At 41.8% G+C, this 20,799-nt stretch overlaps 1 protein-coding gene across 7 annotated transcripts in view; it reads left to right on the top strand.

The window, feature by feature from the left end:
• Positions 1 to 20,799, top strand: part of mei4 (meiosis-specific, MEI4 homolog (S. cerevisiae)) — a 70,052-nt gene that overhangs the window by 37,758 nt on the left and 11,495 nt on the right. For 2 of the 7 annotated variants that reach the window (XM_005452436.4, XM_005452435.4), the window contains one exon: positions 15,533 to 15,866. The exons of 1 other annotated variant lie outside the window; for it this stretch is intronic. In XM_005452436.4, the coding sequence (XP_005452493.1) occupies positions 15,533 to 15,778 (246 nt within the window). In that variant the 3' untranslated portion in view covers positions 15,779 to 15,866. Of the gene's footprint in view, positions 1 to 2,464; positions 2,558 to 5,620; positions 5,645 to 12,445; positions 12,698 to 13,021; positions 13,212 to 15,532; positions 15,867 to 20,799 lie in introns of those variants that run through there. 4 more of the 7 variants (XR_266242.4, XR_266241.4, XM_019345454.2 and 1 more) reach the window with 4 other exon arrangements.

Consider the following 20,799-nt stretch of genomic DNA (forward strand, 5'->3'; position numbering starts at 1 on the left):
GAGAGAAAAAACTCTTAATGCAGAGCCCCCCTTTTCTATGTAAAAACACAACCCAATGAAGGACTTATGCTCTCACATACAACCCAGTCCCCCCCAAAATTGGGATGTTGTGTAAAATGTGAATTAAAAACAGAACGCAGCAATTTACAAATCTCAAAACCCTATATTTAACTCACGATAGAACAGGAAAAACATGTTGGGTTTTTAAACTGAGAGCTTCTTCTATATCATGAAAAAATTAGCTCATTTTGAATTTGATGGCAGTAACATCAAATTCAAAATTTGGGCAAGAACGACTGGAAAAGTATGTTTGTGAATTCCGTTGGCTGATAGACGCCATTTCTTCCGGAGGGATTAAGTCTTCTGGCTGTTGATTTCTTGTCGTGTTTAGGTTTTCTTGACAGTCCATAGCGTGCTACCAGTGCTACCAGTGCAGAACTATGCATATTTGCAGTTAAGCCCAGCTATTTTCACTGTACTCCTTTATAACTCTGGCCTAAATCAGAACCAGATTGAATCATTCATCTGATAACGGAGATAAATGAGGTTGACAGGCCTCCTAAAACTGCAGATATTTCATCAGCTTTCAGCATAGGTTTAGAGATCTGTTTAGAGTTAGAGACCACTGGTGGCTGGTTTTCCGCCTAAACAGCCTGATGATGGACATCCTCTCTGTGCGGTGAGGTGGGCTCTGTCCGTCCACCGGTGCATGTGTGACATCTGAAGAACGGTCAGATTAAACGGGATGAGGCGAATAAACTGACGGACAGTTAGCTGCAGATCAAAGCTGTCCTCTGTCCTCACAGCACACCGGCCTCATTAGAGGAACGTTCAGAGCAGCTGATCAAAGTCACTTTAGAAAAGTAAACCTGGGAGCCTCTGAGGGGTTACTTTAAAACTCACAAGCTCCAAGTCACAAACATGAGGAGGTCATACAAAACAGGCTTTTCTGCCCATCCATTTACAAAAAGGGAAAGATTACTGCCTGAATCTTAATTTAAGAATTTCTAAGATTTTTATTTCTCATAAAAAGCATTCACTATTTCAGTTTTTTGTCCTGAGCACACCAAAAACTGCATTTCCTCTAATGCTTCTATAAACTCATGCTAAAACTTCACAGCAGAGGTAAACATATTTACAGCCTGATACTAAAACTGTTTGGCATTTATTGCTACATAACAGCGGGATTCATTTATTAATAACTCATCCATTTGGTTACAGTGAAGGTTTAAAGGTAGGGGTGTGGTGGCCAATAACAAGTCATTAAACTGGAACTTTTGACTGTGTGTTTGCTGCTGCTGACATTTGGAGCATTTTAATTAATTTTTTTCCAAAAAGGCCTCCTGTGTGGTGCAGACCGCCCAAGAAGGTGGTGATAAAACTGTTTTATCAGTGTATCAGTATCCATGTAGTGTGTTGTACCTGTACAGTTTAAAGGTGTAGTTTTCCATTTGAGCTTGCTAGCTAAATATTTAGCGCTCCATGCCCGGTTCGTAGTAAGTTAGTAGTGACTGAAACGTCCTTGGTGTGGTGTTGTTATGGTGGTTCTCTGTGTCATTCAGCTGTTTCTCTAATGGCGCTCCTGTTCTGCGAACACCAGCATTTTAACCTGCAGCCAGCGATTGTGTTGGTCCTGTTCTTCAGTTTTGGTGTTGGTGGTGTCGTGGCACACGATGCAGCTCGGTACCTGCTGCAGGTTCTGCGTGATGTCACCAGCTCTCCCCTGATCTCGTCAAAAACAAATCTAACCTGACCAGCCGCAGTCCGAGGCTGTGAAGTAAAGTTTACCTGCAGATGGAAAGACTGAAGTGCTGAAGCTTTGGCAGTGGTGCCGTTACAGAACTTTCTTGACCTTGTTGGCCTATGTTTGTTAAGTTTGGGCCGTTAACATTAAAACCAGTGGTTTATGAACCACTTCATTTGCATGTTAAACTGAAAGTGAGCTCCGATAAAATGTGTCACTGCACAGGAGAGCTGTGAACAAGTAACTGCAGCAAAGGCAGTTTAGTTAAATGTGTAATAAACGGACTTTACAACAGTCCTTTAACCTGAGCTGATGCATCATGTGTCTGAACATTAATATTCTGGATTATTTCTGACCTTCAGAGGCTTCAGAGACAGGGAGGCAAACAGGAGGAGGAAAAAAGAGTAAAGCTTGTTTGTCAGTTCTGGCATTTCTGCTCTATCAAGTCTTTCCAAGTGGGTAAACACTGTAAATACTGTGGTTTGGTCTTTGGGGGAACGCCGCTGTCAGATCTGCCACCTCCACTCGACAGATATGACAGAACTGTAACTCTGACCGCCCCACGAGACCATTTAACAAAAAGAAAATAATCACCCAACCCAGTGGAACTTTTTAGGTTTCTGATCATGAGAAACTCACAGAAATTGAGGATACAGTCCCTGTGTGTGTGTGTGTGTGTGTGTGTGTGTGTGTGTGTGTGTGTGTGTGTGTGTGTGTTAGAGAGAAACCTGTGTTCTTCCACCTCCCCGGGCAGCCGAGATGTCAAGATATGAGCCGAGAGAACGCCGACTAGGATGAGAATGGATCGACTTTCTGTCAGTTGAATCAGTGGATTGTCAGTGGACCGCCCTGAACCAGACGGTTAGGGGGGAAGGAAAATAAAACACGGGCAGGAGAGGCTGCTGAACGGACAAAGAGAGGAAAAAGGAAGCCGGCAGTTTCTGGGAGTTGTTTCCTCCTCTGTTTGTGCGTAAAGCAGAGTGTGTTCATGTCAGTGCAGAACCAACAGGAATAATCTATGTGCTTCACCTTAGGTCCAGGTAAACAGAGTCAATAAAGCATAAAATGTAAGTTTATTATGGTTTTATTGATGTGGAAATAATATTTCTGAAAGCATAACAGATGCTTTTTGACACATGTAGACATTAAGAGATCAAAAAGTCTGCCACTGTTGAACTCTGTCGAATAGTTCTCAGTGAATACTCACTGCTCGAAATGCCCATTACCAACTTTACAGTACTTCATTTTTAAATACTTTGATCATTTGGATTTACAGTATAAAAAAGAGCTAATAAGTGCAGTGAGTCAGCCTGAAAGAGCAGCGCTACAATGTAAAACTGATCACACTTTAACAAAGGAAGCAATTCTTCACACCCAAACACGTCTGGAGTATTTTCTAATGATTGCAGTTTTAGTTTTTGACTTTTTGTTATTAATTCAGTTTAGTCTCATTTAGCTTCCAGAGTGAGTTTTGATTGTTTTGCTTAAGTTTTTAATAGTTTTAGTGTTAGTTTAATGCCAGAGGGAAATCAGCATAAAAACACAGAATCTTCTGAAAGATTCAATAAACAGGCCCATCAAAGCCTCATCTGCAAACTGTGATAACCAGTTTTCTCCAAGTTAATGAATACTGAAGCTAAGGCTATTTTTCCTCAGTTGTAGTTTTAATTTAGTTTTCAGAGTCAACAAAATCATTTCACATAGTTGTGTTTTCCAGCGTCAAGCTTTTATCTTTTATTTTAGTGATCTAGAATAACCTTGCAACCCCAAATTTCAAATCAGAGTTCCCTTAAAAGGAAAAAGAAACCAGATTTTAAAATCTACTATTGTATCTTAAAATTTGACATAGATATAAACACTCCACCAACACTTTATGCAGTAACAAGAAGAGACTGACAGCGATGCGGTTATCATTAAACTCAACAGGAAGTTAAGCTGATCTCAATTCTGAGCAATTAAAATCGACTGTCGTTGGAGCTAACGCGTGACGTGCCAAGTTACCTGTAACTCCCAGTGGAGCAGGAGCCCAGAGAGAGAACTCATCCCACTGGAGGGTGTGAAGTGATTATCATCAATTACTCTAGTTTATCAGTGAAAGCTCGTGTTCTTCCAGGCTTTACTGTTCTGGAATGAAAAAGTGATTAAAAGCCGACAGCACGTTCAGATCAAGACAAACTGAGTCACAAGGATGTAAAATACCCAGTTTAGTTCCAGATCTAAAGCTCTTATGTCCTCTGTGGTTTCGAACATATGAAATAAATGTAATGAGTGATGAAAATGACAGACATGAGACACGAGGGTTAACCTTAATTAAAGTAATAATAATAATGGATTGCATTTATATAGCGCTTTTCAATTCCACTACAGCTGCCCTGGGGCAGACTGATAGATAGGCTGCCATATCATGCCATCGGCCCCTCTGGCCAACACCAGTAGGCGGTAGGGTAAAGTGTCTTGCCCAAGGACACAGTGACCAGGACAGAGAGCCAAGGGATCGAACTGGCGACTTTCTGGTTACAGATGCGCTTCCCAGCCCCCTGAGCCATGGTCGCCCCGAAGTTGCGCATGTAAGGTAAATGGTGCCTTTCGTTTGTGCGTTTTAGAAGCAGAATATACTTGTTTACACCAAAAGAAATCATGAAAATTAGTTCTTATGTGATGGTTTTACTGGATTCGGCCGGCCGTCATTGTGGGTCTTGCTGATGGCGGGTGGGTTGAAGCTCTGTGTACGGTGCTGCTGTGCAGGCTGACTGACTGACAGAGTTGTTGTGAGTGTGGGCTGAGAGGCTGAAGCTTCTCACTCTCACTGTGGGCTTTCCCCTGCACTCGGGTGACAGATGAGTCCATCCTTGATCTGTAAATTACTGCCCTTCATGCTCGCGGCCGAGCACAGCTTCATTATGTGCCTCCCCCTCTGCCGCTCTGCCTCTGATTCCCACTCCTCCTTTTTTTTTTTTTTAAAGACTTTTTCTCTCTGTTTGGCTTTCTGGACCAATTTCTGTGAACCACCTTCCCTCTGCTTTTCCATGTGGTTTCCTGTGTGTCTGCACCTGCATAGTTATAGAAAAGAGCATATAAAAAACTGAGTAAACTCTGGAGTCTACATCAGAATTGCAAACAGACGTATAGCGATGAGTCACTGAAGGCTGAAAGCTAATTAGCACCATTTATCTGCTTTAAAGGAGTTTCGTCAATTAGCACTTTGATGTGAGATTTTTTTGAAAGCAATGGTAAGAAGCTCCTCTGAAGGACTGAAGTCCAGAAATCAGCCGGTTCACGTTTAAAAGGGCCTGAACTTTGGTGTGTGTGATCCTCGATGCTTTATTGTCGGTCTCGGTTGGGTTCGGGTCTGATCATACAGAGAGGGTTCAGTTTTGTTGTCCTGATGTTTGGTGTAAACGCCAGGACCAAAATGAGTCTTCGTTAACTCTGTGGAATCCATTCAGTTTGCTGCCGGTGGGCTTCAGTCAAGTTCTCCACATGTCTTAAGGAAAATTCAAGGAAACAGGATGAATCTCACCTGAGTTTAGAGCCACAGCAGAGCAGCAAAGAAGCTGAATACATCACATGGTTTCACATATGCCTGCTTGAATTTGGCTTAAATGCTTAAAAATGCTTCGAAAGAAGGCTTAAAAGCATTTTTCTTTCGAAGATGCAGCTGTGAACATATTTGTGTTTGTATTGTCAAATTTTTGCTTTAAGATTTGTGGTAGAGTCTTTTCTATGTGTTCAGAGATGTTCAGCTCAAAGTTTTTAGTTGATATTCAGACCAGGAAACACATTTGACATCATTGTCACGACTCCTGGACTCCTTTTGTGATTATGTACTGTTAGTCTCGCTCTCTCTGCCTCCATTCTTGTTTTCTTCTACTGCAGAAACTCTGATTAACACCTCGGCATGACCGTCCCTCCATCACCATCAACGGTGTGCGTTGCTGCGGTCCAGTTGTGGTGTTACGAGCTCCGAGTCTAATCAAATGGACGATTAAATACCTTTCAGGATGCCGTGCTTTAATCTCGGGGCAGCTGATGCTATCTGGGTCGTGGTGCTTCAGACTGCCTCGCTGCATACAGATCTAAAAGGGTTGCCAAGTGCAGGTCCTCCACTTCCACCCATCCACCTCAGTGCACATTGCCCCACATATTTCCAAATCCCCGAAGTGGTAATTAACAGGTCCACCCAGCCTGTTAGCCAAAGTCCCCGCCGTGACCCCGCATGGATGAATGATGAAGGAAATGGGTGAATGGATGGAGATTTCGACCCGCTGATGACGGGGTTAGAAATCACCAAAGCTGTTACAACTTTTCCTGAGGGACACAATAATGTATGTCCCAGTCTAATGGACTCATAACGTAGATATTTTAGTCTGGATCGATGTGATGGACTGCTAGCGCGGTTAAGGAATATATTTTTTATGGAACTGTAAAAACATAGACTTGCTTGTGTTTTGATAATTTAATCAGGTACTCTAAGTGTTTTCTTTAAAGGCCCACAAGTTTTTAATGCTTTTATAACTCAACTGCACTTCACCGTCATGAACACCTGAAATATATCAAGAGGAAACTGCAGAATCAGAAGTGCAAACTCCTTTCTCCTCCTTTCTCCAGGTAAGTCTCCTTACCTGCGGCTTTTAAACATGTCAGGAGCTGTAATACAGTTAAGTCCATATTCAAATCTAAAATCACAACAATGGCACAACACCACACAACACCTCTGATCACATGCTATAAATGTATTATTTCCTGTGGAGTTACTGAATAACATTAAAATGGAACTAAAATCTGTGTGCTGAGCTCCTGCTGCACAGAGTAAACATGAACTGATTCTAATTGTGGTCTTTTATTAGGACACATCTCATCTTCCTGCACTCCTCCAGAAAATTGCCTCAAACTCCATTTTGCCGGCCTTCAAAGCTGGCACTCGCCTGGACCTCAGCCTCAGACTCAGGTCGCTGTGAAAATGTTTAGGTTCATTGTGAGCTCCAGGCCTGGATTAAAAATCTGTACCTGGCGTGGAGGGATAGGGCAGTTTATCAGGATTATTCAAAGGCATCAGCTCGTCTCACTGTCAGCCTGCAGAGGAGGAGGAGTGCTAACGACCGACACTCAGCCCATCATGTTGTCTCCAGCTTCGCCTTTACAGCAGGAAACATTCAGATACCCTCTGCTGTCTCCTGGTTTCTCCTGTATGCCAGCTCTGTGGTTCTGTGGATAACCACATTTACAATTAGTTTATAATGATTGCTGCTGCTGCCTTCCTGCCTATACTAAACCAGGATCTGGCAACTTCTGAAGCTACTTTTGAGCCTATAATAGACTTGACACAGCCTGTTAAGTATAAATGATCCTATCATCTCCCTCCTGGGTGTAAATAATGCAAATCTGCTGCCATATGTGCTGTTTAGTTTAGCTGAATGCAGCATTCAACCCTCAGACCTGTAAGCACCATTAAATGAAAATTAAAAAGTTAACCAATCAACACAATCAGTTCATCACTGTAAAGAGAACTGCAGGAAGAGGAGGTCCGCTCTTCAGGAAGGGACCGTCTCGCTTAAGCTTGTGTGGCCAGAAACACAAACTATTATTTTTCATGCAGCAGAAGCTTTTTTTATTATTATTATTATTGTTATTGTAGTTCTGTCAAAGTTGCTGAATGAACACAAAAAGAGAAACTCTGCAAATAAGAGTTTGTTTCTGCTTGGTCCACTGAATTTCTCGTTCCCTTCAGCTGCTGTCTGTTCTTTTGCTGGTTGCACAATTTTAACTGGAGGTTTATTTGGTTTTGTTTACTCATTAAAATCATCTGGTGGATTGTAAAAGATGAGAAGTATTACCCGAGGGAGATTTTAATCTCTCAGACCCACAGAGAGGATCAGAAGCACCCACTGATGGAGGGGTCTCAGCTCATTAGAAAGTCTCTTTAACATCTCCTTCCCTTTGTTTGGAGACGACCTGAGAAAGAGTGCAGTAGATGAGATGCTGCTCGTCTCTGTGTGCGGACGCTCTTCACCACTTTTTCTTCAGAAAGCTTGTTTTGCCTCTGGTCGGACTGTAGTTCTGTAGTCACAGCAGAGTTCACGCTGACTTTTTTTTGCAGCACATTAAAGGAGGAGTTAGATGTGCTGTTGAGCGGGGGAAATGGAAGAGTGATTATTTAAAGTCTGTGGTGATTTGTACCTCGTCTTTTTGGGGCAGATACTCTGAGATGAGGGAGAGAAAATGGTTTGATTGGTTTGGTGTGCATTGTACTCGTACTTTGGATTGGAGGAGGAGGACTGGATCGCGCTCTTTCAGAGTTCAGGTATTTGCCATCTGCTGAAAAGTCACAGATGTGTTTGAATGTTACAGAAGCTTACAGTACAGTGGGTGTCCATCGCATGTTTTTAGGTCACAAAAAAGGCCCTGCTCTTTATAAATCCTGTTCCCACTTCTGTGAAGGCGAGTACCAGCCTGTTATCATTCCCAGGCAGCAGTCAGTGTGGTTTTCAAAGCAGGCGGCATCTTATAGATGCACTCGGTGTCCACTGCTGCTGTAAAAACAGTGTTATAGCAATAACATGATAATGCAGGTCTTTAACCCCCAGCTGGTCACACAGTGATCCTATAAGGAACTTTCTGGCATCCCGTTAATTTAATATGGCACAAAGACTTGTATCTGATCTGTAACAAGATATCATTTGGCTCTTTTCCTGCCAGGTACCCTAGCACACATCTAATATATGATCACTAAGAAGTGAAGCCAGCGTGGAAGCACCAAAAGCTGCAGTTCTTCTAATGTCCACTAGAGGCTGGCTTTGGCTTTGAGTCAGTCGTCATAAACGCCGAGGTTAAAATGTCTTTAATAGCAAAAATAAACACGTTTACAGCCTGAAAATAAACTCCCATCAGCTCGGGTGGGAGGACTTAACACGAAGTTTCATGATTTTACTTGCTTTCCTCCAAGCTTCCTCACTCTGTTTTTCTGTTATTGCAAAAGAAAACTTGACGGCAATGACGAAACCTGCCCTCCATTTCTTACTGTTGTTGGCATCGTGAAAATCCAGTCTGTGGAAGTATCTCAGCAAACACGGCGTTAAGCTGATTTTATTCCCAAAGTTTTGTATTTGTAGTCCCACAGAAGCAGATTCACATCTGTTCACCTTTCCTGCCACCAGTTTGTGTCTTTGTAAACGTGGTGGACAGTTGCTCAAAAACTTTCTGACCTCTAATTGAAACTAACATGGCAGCAGCTGCAAAGCTAATGCTGAGGCTCCTTTAACCGGTGGGTGGATGCAGAAAGCTGGACACAGCTTCAGAGTCTGAAAAATGAAGCCTTTCAGTGCTTTAAACCGGTATTATTTTTAATGGCCAGCAGGAGGCGACTCTTGTAGTTGCAGAAACGGCCCTAGGTGCTTTTGCTCTGTGACCTCAGCAAACACTTTCCTGATGAGTTTCTTGGCTCACTGAATGAAGCCTGAAGTTGATTTTGTTGTTTTGTAAAATACAGGCTGTGACTAAAGAAATATTAAACTCCCTGAAAAATGCTTTTTATTGGAGTAAATGTAGAAACTTTGGGAGGTTGTTGCTTTTCTTAATCAGATTTGATAAGAGGAGGCCCAGCAGGTCCTCTGAGAGTATTTCTGTCTCCTGCAGCGGGGCTCGAGCCCCCGTTATGTTTCTATATGCTCCTCGCAGATGCTCCATCACCGCTCCCTCTGGATCCTCGTTCCAGTTATCGATTTCTGCCGTTCATTGAATCCCGCTTCACAGCTTCATAAATTTCGTGGGCATGTGAGTGTTTGACAGGTTGGAGATTAAAATGGAATATCTCGCCAACCTCACGGGCATAAAGCTGCTCGACCTCCTTGACGCTGCTCTGTTGTTGTCAAATGAAAGTCGCGGTATAGTCTCCTTTAGAGAGGTTTAAATCTGGTGGACGCACAGGTCTGCAGACAATAAACCATTCAGGTTGCGCATATTTCAAAGGTAAAAGTTGGGTTTCCTATTATTGTTTTCCTCTTATCAACAGTCCAAAACCCACAAATGAGATTGTGACTTTCCTGAAGGAGGACCCAGAGACCACGAATTCCCTGTCGGTTGGTTCGAATTGATTGGTTTTGTGTCAACTGCAGTATTTGTCTTAGGCTGATGGGTTTCACTGATATTGATGAGTCATAATATAAGAGCCATTAAGTTATTGACTTTGTTTTTTTTGTGACCTTATTAGAACTGAAATGTTTCCCCAGTTCCTCAATAAGTTGACTGATTCAACTGGCGAACAGTTTAACAGCCCGTCTGTGTGTCCTCTGGCCTGTTTGTCATGTTAGATTTCTATCAATTAAACCGCAAGTCAGTTAGTTGAACCAGTGATGGGTAGTAATGAAAATAACTGTACATCATCAACATTGATCAGGTCTGGTTGTTTTTCAGGCCTGTGCTAATTACAAGAGAGTGAACAAAGATAGGCCATATATCTATATAACCGATAGGGCTGCCACAAACGATTATTTTGATAGTCAACTAGTCACCGATTATTTTTGCGATTAGTCGACTAATCAGATCATGCATCCATTGGACGTAAAACGTACGGCTTATTGCACCAGCATGCATCTGCTCTTATATAACTATCATTAGCTTACAGCTTTAAGTGTTTAAGGTATGTGCTAACTAAAAATAAAGATAAGATGAGAGTTTATTAAATTTTAATGAAATTTGCAGATTGTTTCGGTGAAGTTTAATAAACTCAGCCGTCTGCTCCTTGCTATCTAAAATATAACAGGACACCAGAGTATTTTCTTGAGCATCTCACACTTCTAATAATCAGTTGTCTGCTTGACGTTTATTCAGCTGTGTAAAACCTATAACTTTAATCTCAGTCAAACCGATTTACTCAGGAACAAATTAAATACTGAAAAAAGCCAAACAATAAAATTTTTACGTTATCTAAGTGACTTATATATCGTGTTTAACCTGAGTAGCGAAAGACGGCGGTGGGTTTGAAAACGCCGGGAGTCCGGTGCTCTCACTGGCTTTAATGAGCCTTGAACCCCCGCTAGCTATCGAGCTGGTGGGCAACAGACGTCTCCGAAAACGTCGGAGCGCTTTTGAAAATATGTGGTGTCTTGATAAACTGAGCAGATATTTGAGGTTTACACAGTTACATTCTCACCTGAAAATATGTTAAATGTTTATCTTGTGACCCAGAAAGAATAATAAGAGTGATATTAAAACTAACCAGGGGCCGCCATTGTTGGAAACTGAGCAGGGCCGCGCTATGAATTCTGAGACACAGCTTCTTCTTCTTCGGGGTTTAACGGCAGCTGGCATCCTTGTACATGCAGTGCTGCCATCTTCTGTTTCAGTCCATTATTGCACTCTTAAATCCTACTACTTATTCCTGCGTCTTTTGGGATCTTACAAAGCTTCAAACGACGCGTCGACTATTAAATTAGTCGTCGACGATTTTGATAGTCGACATAATCGTGACTAGTCGACTAATCGTGGCAGCCCTAATAACCAATATAACAGAAACGCATCAACATAAACTCAGTGAAGGTAATAACAGAACTACAGAAAGCAGCTTTATGTGAAGCCTGAAGTGTGATTTATATTTTGCATATTAAAACATGATAAACATTCAAAGTCCTTTATTTGAGCGTTAAAAAGAAAGCAAAAAAATTCACAGTGCAAAAACTATGTAGTGATCATTTCTAAATCGTACGTACTTATATTTCACAATAATACTAAAATAAAGCAGAATACTTTTTGTACTATTAAATTCTTTGTCACAAAAATGAAGAAAATGCTTTTTTCACTTTTATGCTTGACTGAGCAAATATCACAAGCTGTGCCACAAAAACAAAAGTATCAGTAGACGGTCTAACCCGAATAGAATAGAACAGATTTCTACTATTCTAATTTTAACTGATTAATTCACAGTTATATATGTGTCCAAACTTTTTATCATAACATTTTTATGCAAACTGGAGAAAATGACCCGAGTGTATGTCTGAGGGTAAATGCACCGATGTGTGTAGCCCAAAACTGAACTGAAAATCTGAAATCAGACACTGAATGTGTTCGATATCAAACAGCAGTTAACCAAGCAGCATGTAAGCCTGAGCTCTGCTCTCATCCACAGCTGCTGTATTTCACTCAGGCGATGAATCAGCCAGCCGAGCTGATGCACTGATAGTCTTTAATGCTCTGACTCTCCTGGTGTTGTTAGTGTGCCGCAAACACAGACGTTAGCATTCAGTGATTAGCTACCAGTGCTGGTCCACTCTCACTAATCAAACACTGCATTTAGATTAAACAATAACAAAACGTTCTCACTCAAGGGATGTAACACAACGAAGGGCCAGCTCATCTGCAGGTAATGAGCAGAACTTTTTATGTTTGAATACAAATAACAGAGAGCTGCATGTATTTCTGTCAGGTTTTCCATTTTGCTGCTCAGGAGACAGACAGCAGTTGTGCGAGCTGCTTTTTTCCCCCACGATCGAATATTAATTTCACAGCTGAATGTCTATAATCAGTTAAATTTTTTTTTAACTGATTATATAATCAAATTATGAAACACTGGTTGACAGCCCTCCTGAGATCAGTGCAGAGCTTTGGTTGTTTTTCTGGTATAAAGCAAGAGGTTCTTTTAAAAATTAATCATGATATTCTCTCTGCACTTATCCCTCTGCGTGAACCGCTTTCATTCCCTTGTCTCAGCTTCAACACTTGGTCGGTTTGTTGGTTTTAACCAAAAGCCGGTCGACGGCACAAAGACGTGAAAGAGGAAAGACTTGGAGCGGATTGAGTCACCTCTCTAGCAAAGACCTGCGAAGCCTCGTCTCGCTGCTGCCTTCACGCCTGTGTTCACCACATCAGATGAAACCGTCTCCATCTTGCTGACAGCCGCTGACGGCCGATTGTGTGAATATCTGCGGCCTCTTCATGTTCCACCAAATATAACCACATGCTGTGAGTATGTGCACACCATAAATTCACGGTTCAGATGCAGAGCTAACGGGACTGTAACCTGCTGTCACGCTCACACTGACTGACATGCCTCTAAATAAACAGCACAGTTACATAAGCATGAGCTCTGCATGTGTGTGGTGCAGTCTGGAAACAGCACAGCAAATATTGAATAATCATTATGTGTGAGCACTCCAACGAGCTATAAAAATTAAACATTTCCAGCTTTGTATTGTTACTTTTGGATCCTGTTAGAGTAGCTTTGCATGATTTACGAATCATAATAAGCCTCCTTTATCTCACCCTGGGCCTCGGTGGAGCTCACAGCCCTCCTGGTGTCTCCTGGTGTCTCCTTCACACCCCCGTGATTGTGCCGGGACACTTGGCAAACCTTCTTCAGGCGACACGTATGGATGAGCTGGTCTTGCTGTGCTAACAGAAAGCTGAACAGGCTGAAGGTGACATAGAGAAAAAGCAGTGAAGAAAAAGCAGCAGCCTGTGACCACCACCTGCAGAAGTGAGGATTGGTTTGTTGTTCCCTCTACTGTTCATCTGTTTTCATGTCGATTTGGATGAAAGCAGCAGAGATGGATTAACAGTGGTTTGATATCCCTGACCGTGTGTTGTACGGAGACGATCGAGTGTCCCCTGAATCTGTTTTTTAACAGTTTCTTATGGGTTGTAATTCAGCTTCAGCTGGCTTTTGGGGAGCTCTTTTCAATACCATGAAACATGTCATACATCTATAGTAACATTAAACCACCAGTGGGTGGCAGGGTGTAGAGTGACACATCAGTGTCCAATGTAGTGGTATACCATCAACACTGACACAAATACAAGAGAACAGTCTTTGAATAGCTGTCCACTGTAGTGACCACTATGCGTGAAAGGCCTAATACATTTATATATTCTTAAGTTTTTGTATTTTAACAGATTTTTTGTAGCTGTGCCTTTGTACAACACCACAGTAGATTTTAAATTAGTCAAGATTTTTTTGGCTTTAATTCGAGGAGTTCAACAAAATTTTTCATGAACTCTTCAGGAATTACTGACATTTTTATAAATATACAAGTTAAAGGTTTTTCAGATTTTAAAGCGCTGTAGCTGCTTGGCTTTAAATGTGGCGCTGGAACGATTAAATGTACCTGCAGGTGTTTCTGGAGCTCTGACCTCAGAAATATGACGCAGTGATTGAGCAACTCATCACGACTAAATGCCATCTTATTTGGTGATAGTGATATTGGCTTTTTCCTTTCTCCAGTCAGACTAAAAATGTTTTGGCAGGGATCTATCAGAGGCATTTTTAATTTAGTGAGTTCAGGTAATGAACAACAACAAAAACACAGTTCTGGTATTTTGTGTGAGCGGAAGCAAAACACACCCAGGATCCCAAAAAGGTTGGGACACTTTGGAAAATATAAATATTTATTCACAGTTCAACGCACAAAGCATCAGATGCTTACACTGAGAAACAGTTGAAGTCACTTTAAATTTGATGGCAGCTGTGTTCAGTGATTTCTGGAAGTGTTCCTGATCCGTAGTCTCCACAGAATCAGCGCTGCCGGAGGACCAGAGATCCCAATAATCTGATTTAGATTTTTGAGGTTGTTACAGTGGAACATGACATATTCGAAGTGTTCACAATTTCACATTTCTCTGAAATAATTCAATAATTTATTGACAGTTTGTTTGCTTTTGGTGAATCTGTGTGTCTCTCAGTGTTTCGTCTCTTTGTGTCAGCAGAGGAGAAGCTGGAGAGCTTTCAGGCAGAAAAACATGAATCGTGATTTTAAAAAATGGCTGCTGACCTGATGCTGATGGGGTCCGGGCGTGTGTGTGTGTGTGTGTGTGTGTGTGTCTGTGTCTGTGTGTTTGTGTCTGTGTGTGGGGTTAAGAGGGTGTTGTTGTCACATCCTGTCGGTTCTCTGAAGGTTTTTGCCAGGAGGAATACCTGACAGCCATCTGGCGCTTGTTTTTCTTTGTGACATCCCTCACACACCAACTTTTACATGCAAACAACACACACACACTCTCTCGCTGGGATGTAGTCGGGATGAGATGCGGCAGCTTCTGCTGGTTTGAATAATTACGTTTTGATTTGAGCTGTTGTGTGTTGTATTTCCTTTCACTCAGTTTGTGCTCTGAAAACAGTCGGATCTCGTGTTTCTCGTCTTTCATCTGCAGGTAAATAACTCGTGGTATGAGTATTTGTTGTTTCATCATCTAAAAGCCCATCATCTCAGGGATTACCCCAGTGCTCCAGTTCTTTCAATAATCATTTGGGCTCCTACAGATCCTTCAAGTCTTCAAAGCCAATGATCTCAGTTTGAAAATAAGCCCTTAATTGGCACTAAAATATTTCAAATTACTTTTTTGTTGTTGTTTTTTTTTAAAGTCTCCTTAAAAATGAGGATGAGTTGTGACAGCTCGTCTCACTGTTGTCATGTCTGAGACTTGCCAGCGCCTTACGCAGACCTTCATCACATGAGACCTGTTTGGAAACCCCCCCGCTTAAAAAGATCAACAATACAAGATTATCTCCTCCTGCTTGCTCTACATGTCCTCCTTCTCCTTCCTCTTCATCATTATCATCTGTCTTCTCATCCTTGTCTTTCATCTTGGTGTTCTTTGTCTTGTCTTTCCTCTTGCCCCTCTTCTTGTCCTTGTTCATCTTTTTGCCGCATTTCTCCCCTCATGTTGATGAGATTTGTATTGCTGTAACAGTGAGTGAAGTGATTGGAACAAGTTCTCCTTGTTTTGTGCTGAATTCTGGCCTTAAACCTCACACAGGAATCTTTCATCGATTCGAGTCTTGGTTAAACTCATTTTCCTTTACAGGGGCGTGACGGCTCGGTGCTTGACACGTTTCCCGTCGACCGGTACCAGAAGTCATGCTACCTGTTCGCCGTCCTGGAGGAGCTCCTGCAGAACCCCGAGGTGGCGCACAGGGTCGAGGTGGGCCCAGAACAGTTGGAATTCCTGAGCCATGTGGAGCAGCAAGTCTTTCTCCTGTCGGATGAGTTTCCGTTATTTTCCATCCGAATGTGGGGGATACGAGGTCTCCTCACCTCTCTGAGCAGATAGGATGCGTCTGGAAACTATTCATTTCTCTTAATGCAAAAAATCTGACAAAAAAACCCCCAAACATAAAATAAATGTATCCCTTTAAGTGCTTTGTTTTCAGATATCTCATTTCTTTGTGCCACAGAGGGCACACACTGTCTTAACCAAAACACATCATTTATTTGCCACAAATACCAAAGGCATCAAATGGTGCAGCAGACAGAGGTACAGCACATCCTATTATTGTAAAAAAAGAAAGGCTTTAGTTGGCATTGGTAGAAGACCCCAACAACTCCCATACACAGAAGTCTCACAGACGTATTAAAAAATTAAAAACAAATAGCAAGTATTTTTCTCTATTTACAGCCTTAAATGGATCTATTTGTAATCAATTTATCTGCGTTAGCTCCTGTGTCAGCAGATAATATATTTTCCTTCTATCACTTTAGATCAAATCACCAAAAATGTGTGAAATGTTTCTACTTCAGTCCGTTTTTTTAAGCATCTTTCTTCTGCTAAGTGGTACAAAAAACATTAACTGTCTCAGTATTTCATTATGAGCTCTGTGGGGATTCGCTGGACTTTAAAGTGTTTGTCTTTGGATGAATGACACTGAAACATAATTGAAATGATTCACGGTGAGCGCTAATAGGATTGATTTCCCCGTGAAGCCGACACAGACCCGCTTTATTTCTGTGAATAATGACTGGAGCTCTTGACCTTTGATATCAGAGCTTTTGGTGTTTAACAGAGTCAGAGCAGGTCTGTGAAACTTATTAGCTGTTGGAAGTTAAGTGTTTAAACTTTGATCTGATAATTTGATCCATCCATTTTATTCATGCATTTCTTAACGCAGGTATAAAATGAATCCATTAAAAATCTGACATGGAATAGATGAAATGTTCTGGAGGTCTTTAAACTCCTCTACAGGTTTAGGCCACGCTGTTAACGTTTGGTTAAAGACTATGAATGACTCATGATGAATGGTACCATTTATTATTAAATGCCATGTATGGCAGGTCCCTGTGGGTTTGCTGTCTTCCAGGTCATGGCAGCCTTAGATTAGGCCCATGTGACCCTGATAGGATAGTCAATACCTCAAGATGACAACCCCAATCGAGGTTCATTTTCTCGAACTCCTCATCAGCTTTGATAACTAAAGAAGCCTTTCAGATGAAAGGTGAAGCATTCATGCATCCATCCATCCATTTGTTTTGATTCTTTCTGTCCGGGTCCTCATTAACTGCCCCTCCCATCCTTTAGGAGAAAAGAACTTCACTTGTTTGGGAGCCTATATGAGCTGATATCGTTCCAAGATGGCAGCCCCTCGCTCTCTCGCCTCCCAGAAAGCTGGTGCCTTTCTGGTGCCCGACTTAGTTCATCTTTCTGCGTTGGTTTGTAGTTATTTCTAATTTCAGTCACGTGTTGGTTATAGGTTAGCACAGCGGTCCCCAACCTTTTTTGCGCCACGGACCGGTTTATGCTCGACAATATTTTCACGGACCGGCCTTTAAGGTGTCGTGGATAAATACAACAAAATAAAACTAGTACCGGTACCGAAAAAAAGAAGATTTATTCATAACACACGTGAAAAGACCCAGGAAAAAAGAGTTAGCGATAAAAACGATAACGAAATAACGCTGAAAACCGATAAAAACCCTGAAAACCATACATTTCACACCTGAGCCTCAACTCTCGCGGCCCGGTACCAAACGACTCACGGACCGGTACCGGTCCGAGGTCCGGGGGTTGGGGACCGCTGGGTTAGCACGTAGTTTTCTTTTGTCCTTCTTTTCCTCAGTTAATACTTAACAAAGGAATCTGCTTTATGTCCTTAGCGAGCCGGGTATAACCATATCTCTGTGCTGGCTGAAAACATCTTCATGAACCTAAAAAGAAGTTTGCACCAACTTGAGTTTTTAAGACTTAAAGAATATCTAATAAATACATTTTAACTAATGAGAAAAGTTTTTCTTTCTGAAACAAAGACATTAAGTGGCCGATCACTTAAAACAAACCATTTGTAGGCAGTGAATAGGAGCTGTTTTGTTTTCTGGTTTTATTTTGGCCAGTTAACCTCAAACTGCAATCAAGCTTCAGTTTTTGTTTCCTGCAGGTTAATAGTCCATCTGGATAATAAAACAGAGGGATCTTATTTCCCAGAATGCATTGGATAATGATCAAATAATGGTTAGTTTTTTATGAGCTTCAAGTTTTCCTTTCCTCCGTCATCCCCAAAGGGAATCGATGTGTTTGATGGCTTACAAACGTCAGCTTCGGCGTTAAATCCAGCATGTTAGTTGTTTTGGTGCCAGAAGTGATCAAAATTACCAAACTGTGTCCATATGCTGTAGCTGATAATTAGTGCTAACTAAGTTTTCTTATTCACTAAAATTGGAGCACAATCTTTGATGATTGTAACAGTCACGGCCCTAATAATGCAAAGTTTAAGGCTGCGTTATTAAAAAAATCACTGCCTCCGATTAACAGGCAAACTATACATAGAAACTAGTAACATGTTGGTTTTTTTTATCAGCCTGTAAACAAGTTTATTTCTATGGTAAGACTGGACATCTTAACATCTTAACATGTGTGCCTATGGGGACTCAGGCACTGTTAGAGACCCTAGTAGACATAAGAGGAACTGCATTTTTTGGGACTTGAGTAATGGCTTAGTTTTTCCTATTTTAATTTGCAGTCAAAAATAAATGAAAATAGAACTCACTGCTGGTTATTACAGTGAAATTATTGTAAATGTTACAGCTGATGGAAATTTTTCGACATTTTACATCCACTCATCTCTCTCTTTGAATTTTAGGAAGGGACAAATGTAGAGGGACTAAAACAAGGTTTTAAAAAGTCAGAGGAGACGTGCTCTATTATGTGGAGTGGAAATGACTCCCTGACTGTCTCTGGTATTGGATTCTTCTAATGGAGGCTGTATCTGCGTCAGCATCCTAATGATGTGGGCTGCCATCGTTCGGTTTCCAACTCCCTCCTCGGGAAGCTGAGAGGCTCCATCAGCAGCGCTGCTCTCTCCCCTGCTGTTCATTCGGCGTGTGAAATAATAATTTGGGCACAAGCGCGGCTAAATAAGCTTCCTGGTACGTCATCGATACCATCGCTCCTATTGTGTTTGCTGCAGGCTTCTGGCCCTCTCCGTCTGTGATCTCCTCATCTTTCATATCCTGTTGAGAACAGCAAAGCAGGCATAGGGCTCGCATTGGAAAAAATGAAATTGGGTCGCTCATACGTGCGCTGCTGGTTAATGTGCCTCTGTGGAGAGGTGGATACGTCTCTTCCTGTTGGGGGTTTTTGACGGGCACAGGCATGGCAGGTTGGGTCATCAGCTGAGTACCCCAGTGAGAGGCACTGCCAATGATGGATGATGGGAAAATGACTTCATAACATGAGAAGTTCAGAGGCTGGTCCTGGTTTATTTGTGTGTAGCATATAGAGCCTGAATCATTTGTTCGTCTTTTTACATGTCTGCACTTTCTAAATCTTCAAACTGTAGCTTTTTAGCTTTACATGAAAATTTGCCCCTGTTGTGATGTGGTTCCTCTTGTATGCTTCCAGCAAAGGTTCAAAGTTAGTAACTGAACAAACATTAGTTTCATCTTCTTTCCTTTGACGTTATCTAAGCTCTATATTTGCAGGCCAGTCGAATCATAGAGGAGTTGTTTGGTCCAGGCTCTGTTTGGTCTTTCTACTGGATAATGTCTGTAAACATTAGTGTCACTGCCTCCGCTGAAGTTCCTGAAATCTGCATTCTATTTAATGGTGACCAGGGGGCGATACCTGTGTTTGAAAAATGACATCTGCGTGTATTGAGATTTCTCACACGACATGAATTACGGGTTGTGTGCCATACTGGATGCGATACAAACGCTGGCTGAGGAGACATTTATTCTGGTTGGCAGTAGTTGTTGGAGGTTTCTGGCTCTTGCTGGGTGAAATCAGTTCCCAAGAAGGCATGCTGCCAAAACAGTTGGAGGTTTTTGCCCCCACAGGTTGGGAAATACACACTGGTCCCCCTATGACCACTGGTTGCCAGATGGTTGCAGATCAGTCTCTAGGCCTGTGTGACTGGAGCCTACACTAGCCTACCTTGCTTCTCACACACTGAAAATGGCAAACAGGTCAATGTTACGTAGTTGGTGGTCACATATCTGCAAAACCTCAGGAGAAGACTGTGGAGGCAGAATAAAATGCCAAATAAACAGGTGCCTGGATAACAAAAGACTGATGGGGATTCCCAATTTTTTTTAACCACCTCAAATGTCATCCTGAGAGACGATGCTCCCGCCTCCCATCGTGTGAGTCATGAAGATCACATGAGTCAGTGTGTGAGTGGGAAATATAGTCTGGTTACAGCAGTAAATATGTTTAGTTTTCATGCGTGGCAGAAGAAATGGTGTCTTATACTTCCTCTGAAGTAACAGTGGTACTTTAGACAGCAGACCAAACCTCTCTGAGGAATATAAGTGATGTATTGTTTTTCACTTATCATTAATTCAACAACTTTGACTGTCTGTAATATTATTATTATTATTGTTGTTATTGTTATTATCATCATTATTATTATTTACAGTGATGTACTGAGGGAAAATAAGGGACGTTAGACCCTGTGATTTCCACCCAGTGGTGGGGGAGGCAGTGCAACCCTATAACCATAATGAAGACTCTAAACTCCCTGGAGCGTCTGCAGATTGTCCAAAATGCTGCAGCAAGGCTTCTGACAAAAAGATCTAAATACTCTCATGTAACACCGTTGCTTATACAGCTGCACTGGCTCCCCGTTGAATTCAGAGTCCATTTTAAGATACTGGTTCTGACATTTAAAGCTCTTCAAGGACAAGCACCAGCCTACATCATTGAACTTTTACAGCCCTATGTCCCTAGTAGGTCCCTGAGGTCTTGTGATCAGGGCTTACTTGTTATTCAGCATACAAGGCTGAAAACCAAGGGTGATAGAGCTTTTGCCATTGTGGCCGCCAGACTGTGGAACTCTCTTCCTCAGAACTTAAGATCTGCAGACT

Source organism: Oreochromis niloticus, linkage group LG15, assembly GCF_001858045.2.
Source record: "Oreochromis niloticus isolate F11D_XX linkage group LG15, O_niloticus_UMD_NMBU, whole genome shotgun sequence".
NCBI lineage: Eukaryota > Metazoa > Chordata > Actinopteri > Cichliformes > Cichlidae > Oreochromis > Oreochromis niloticus.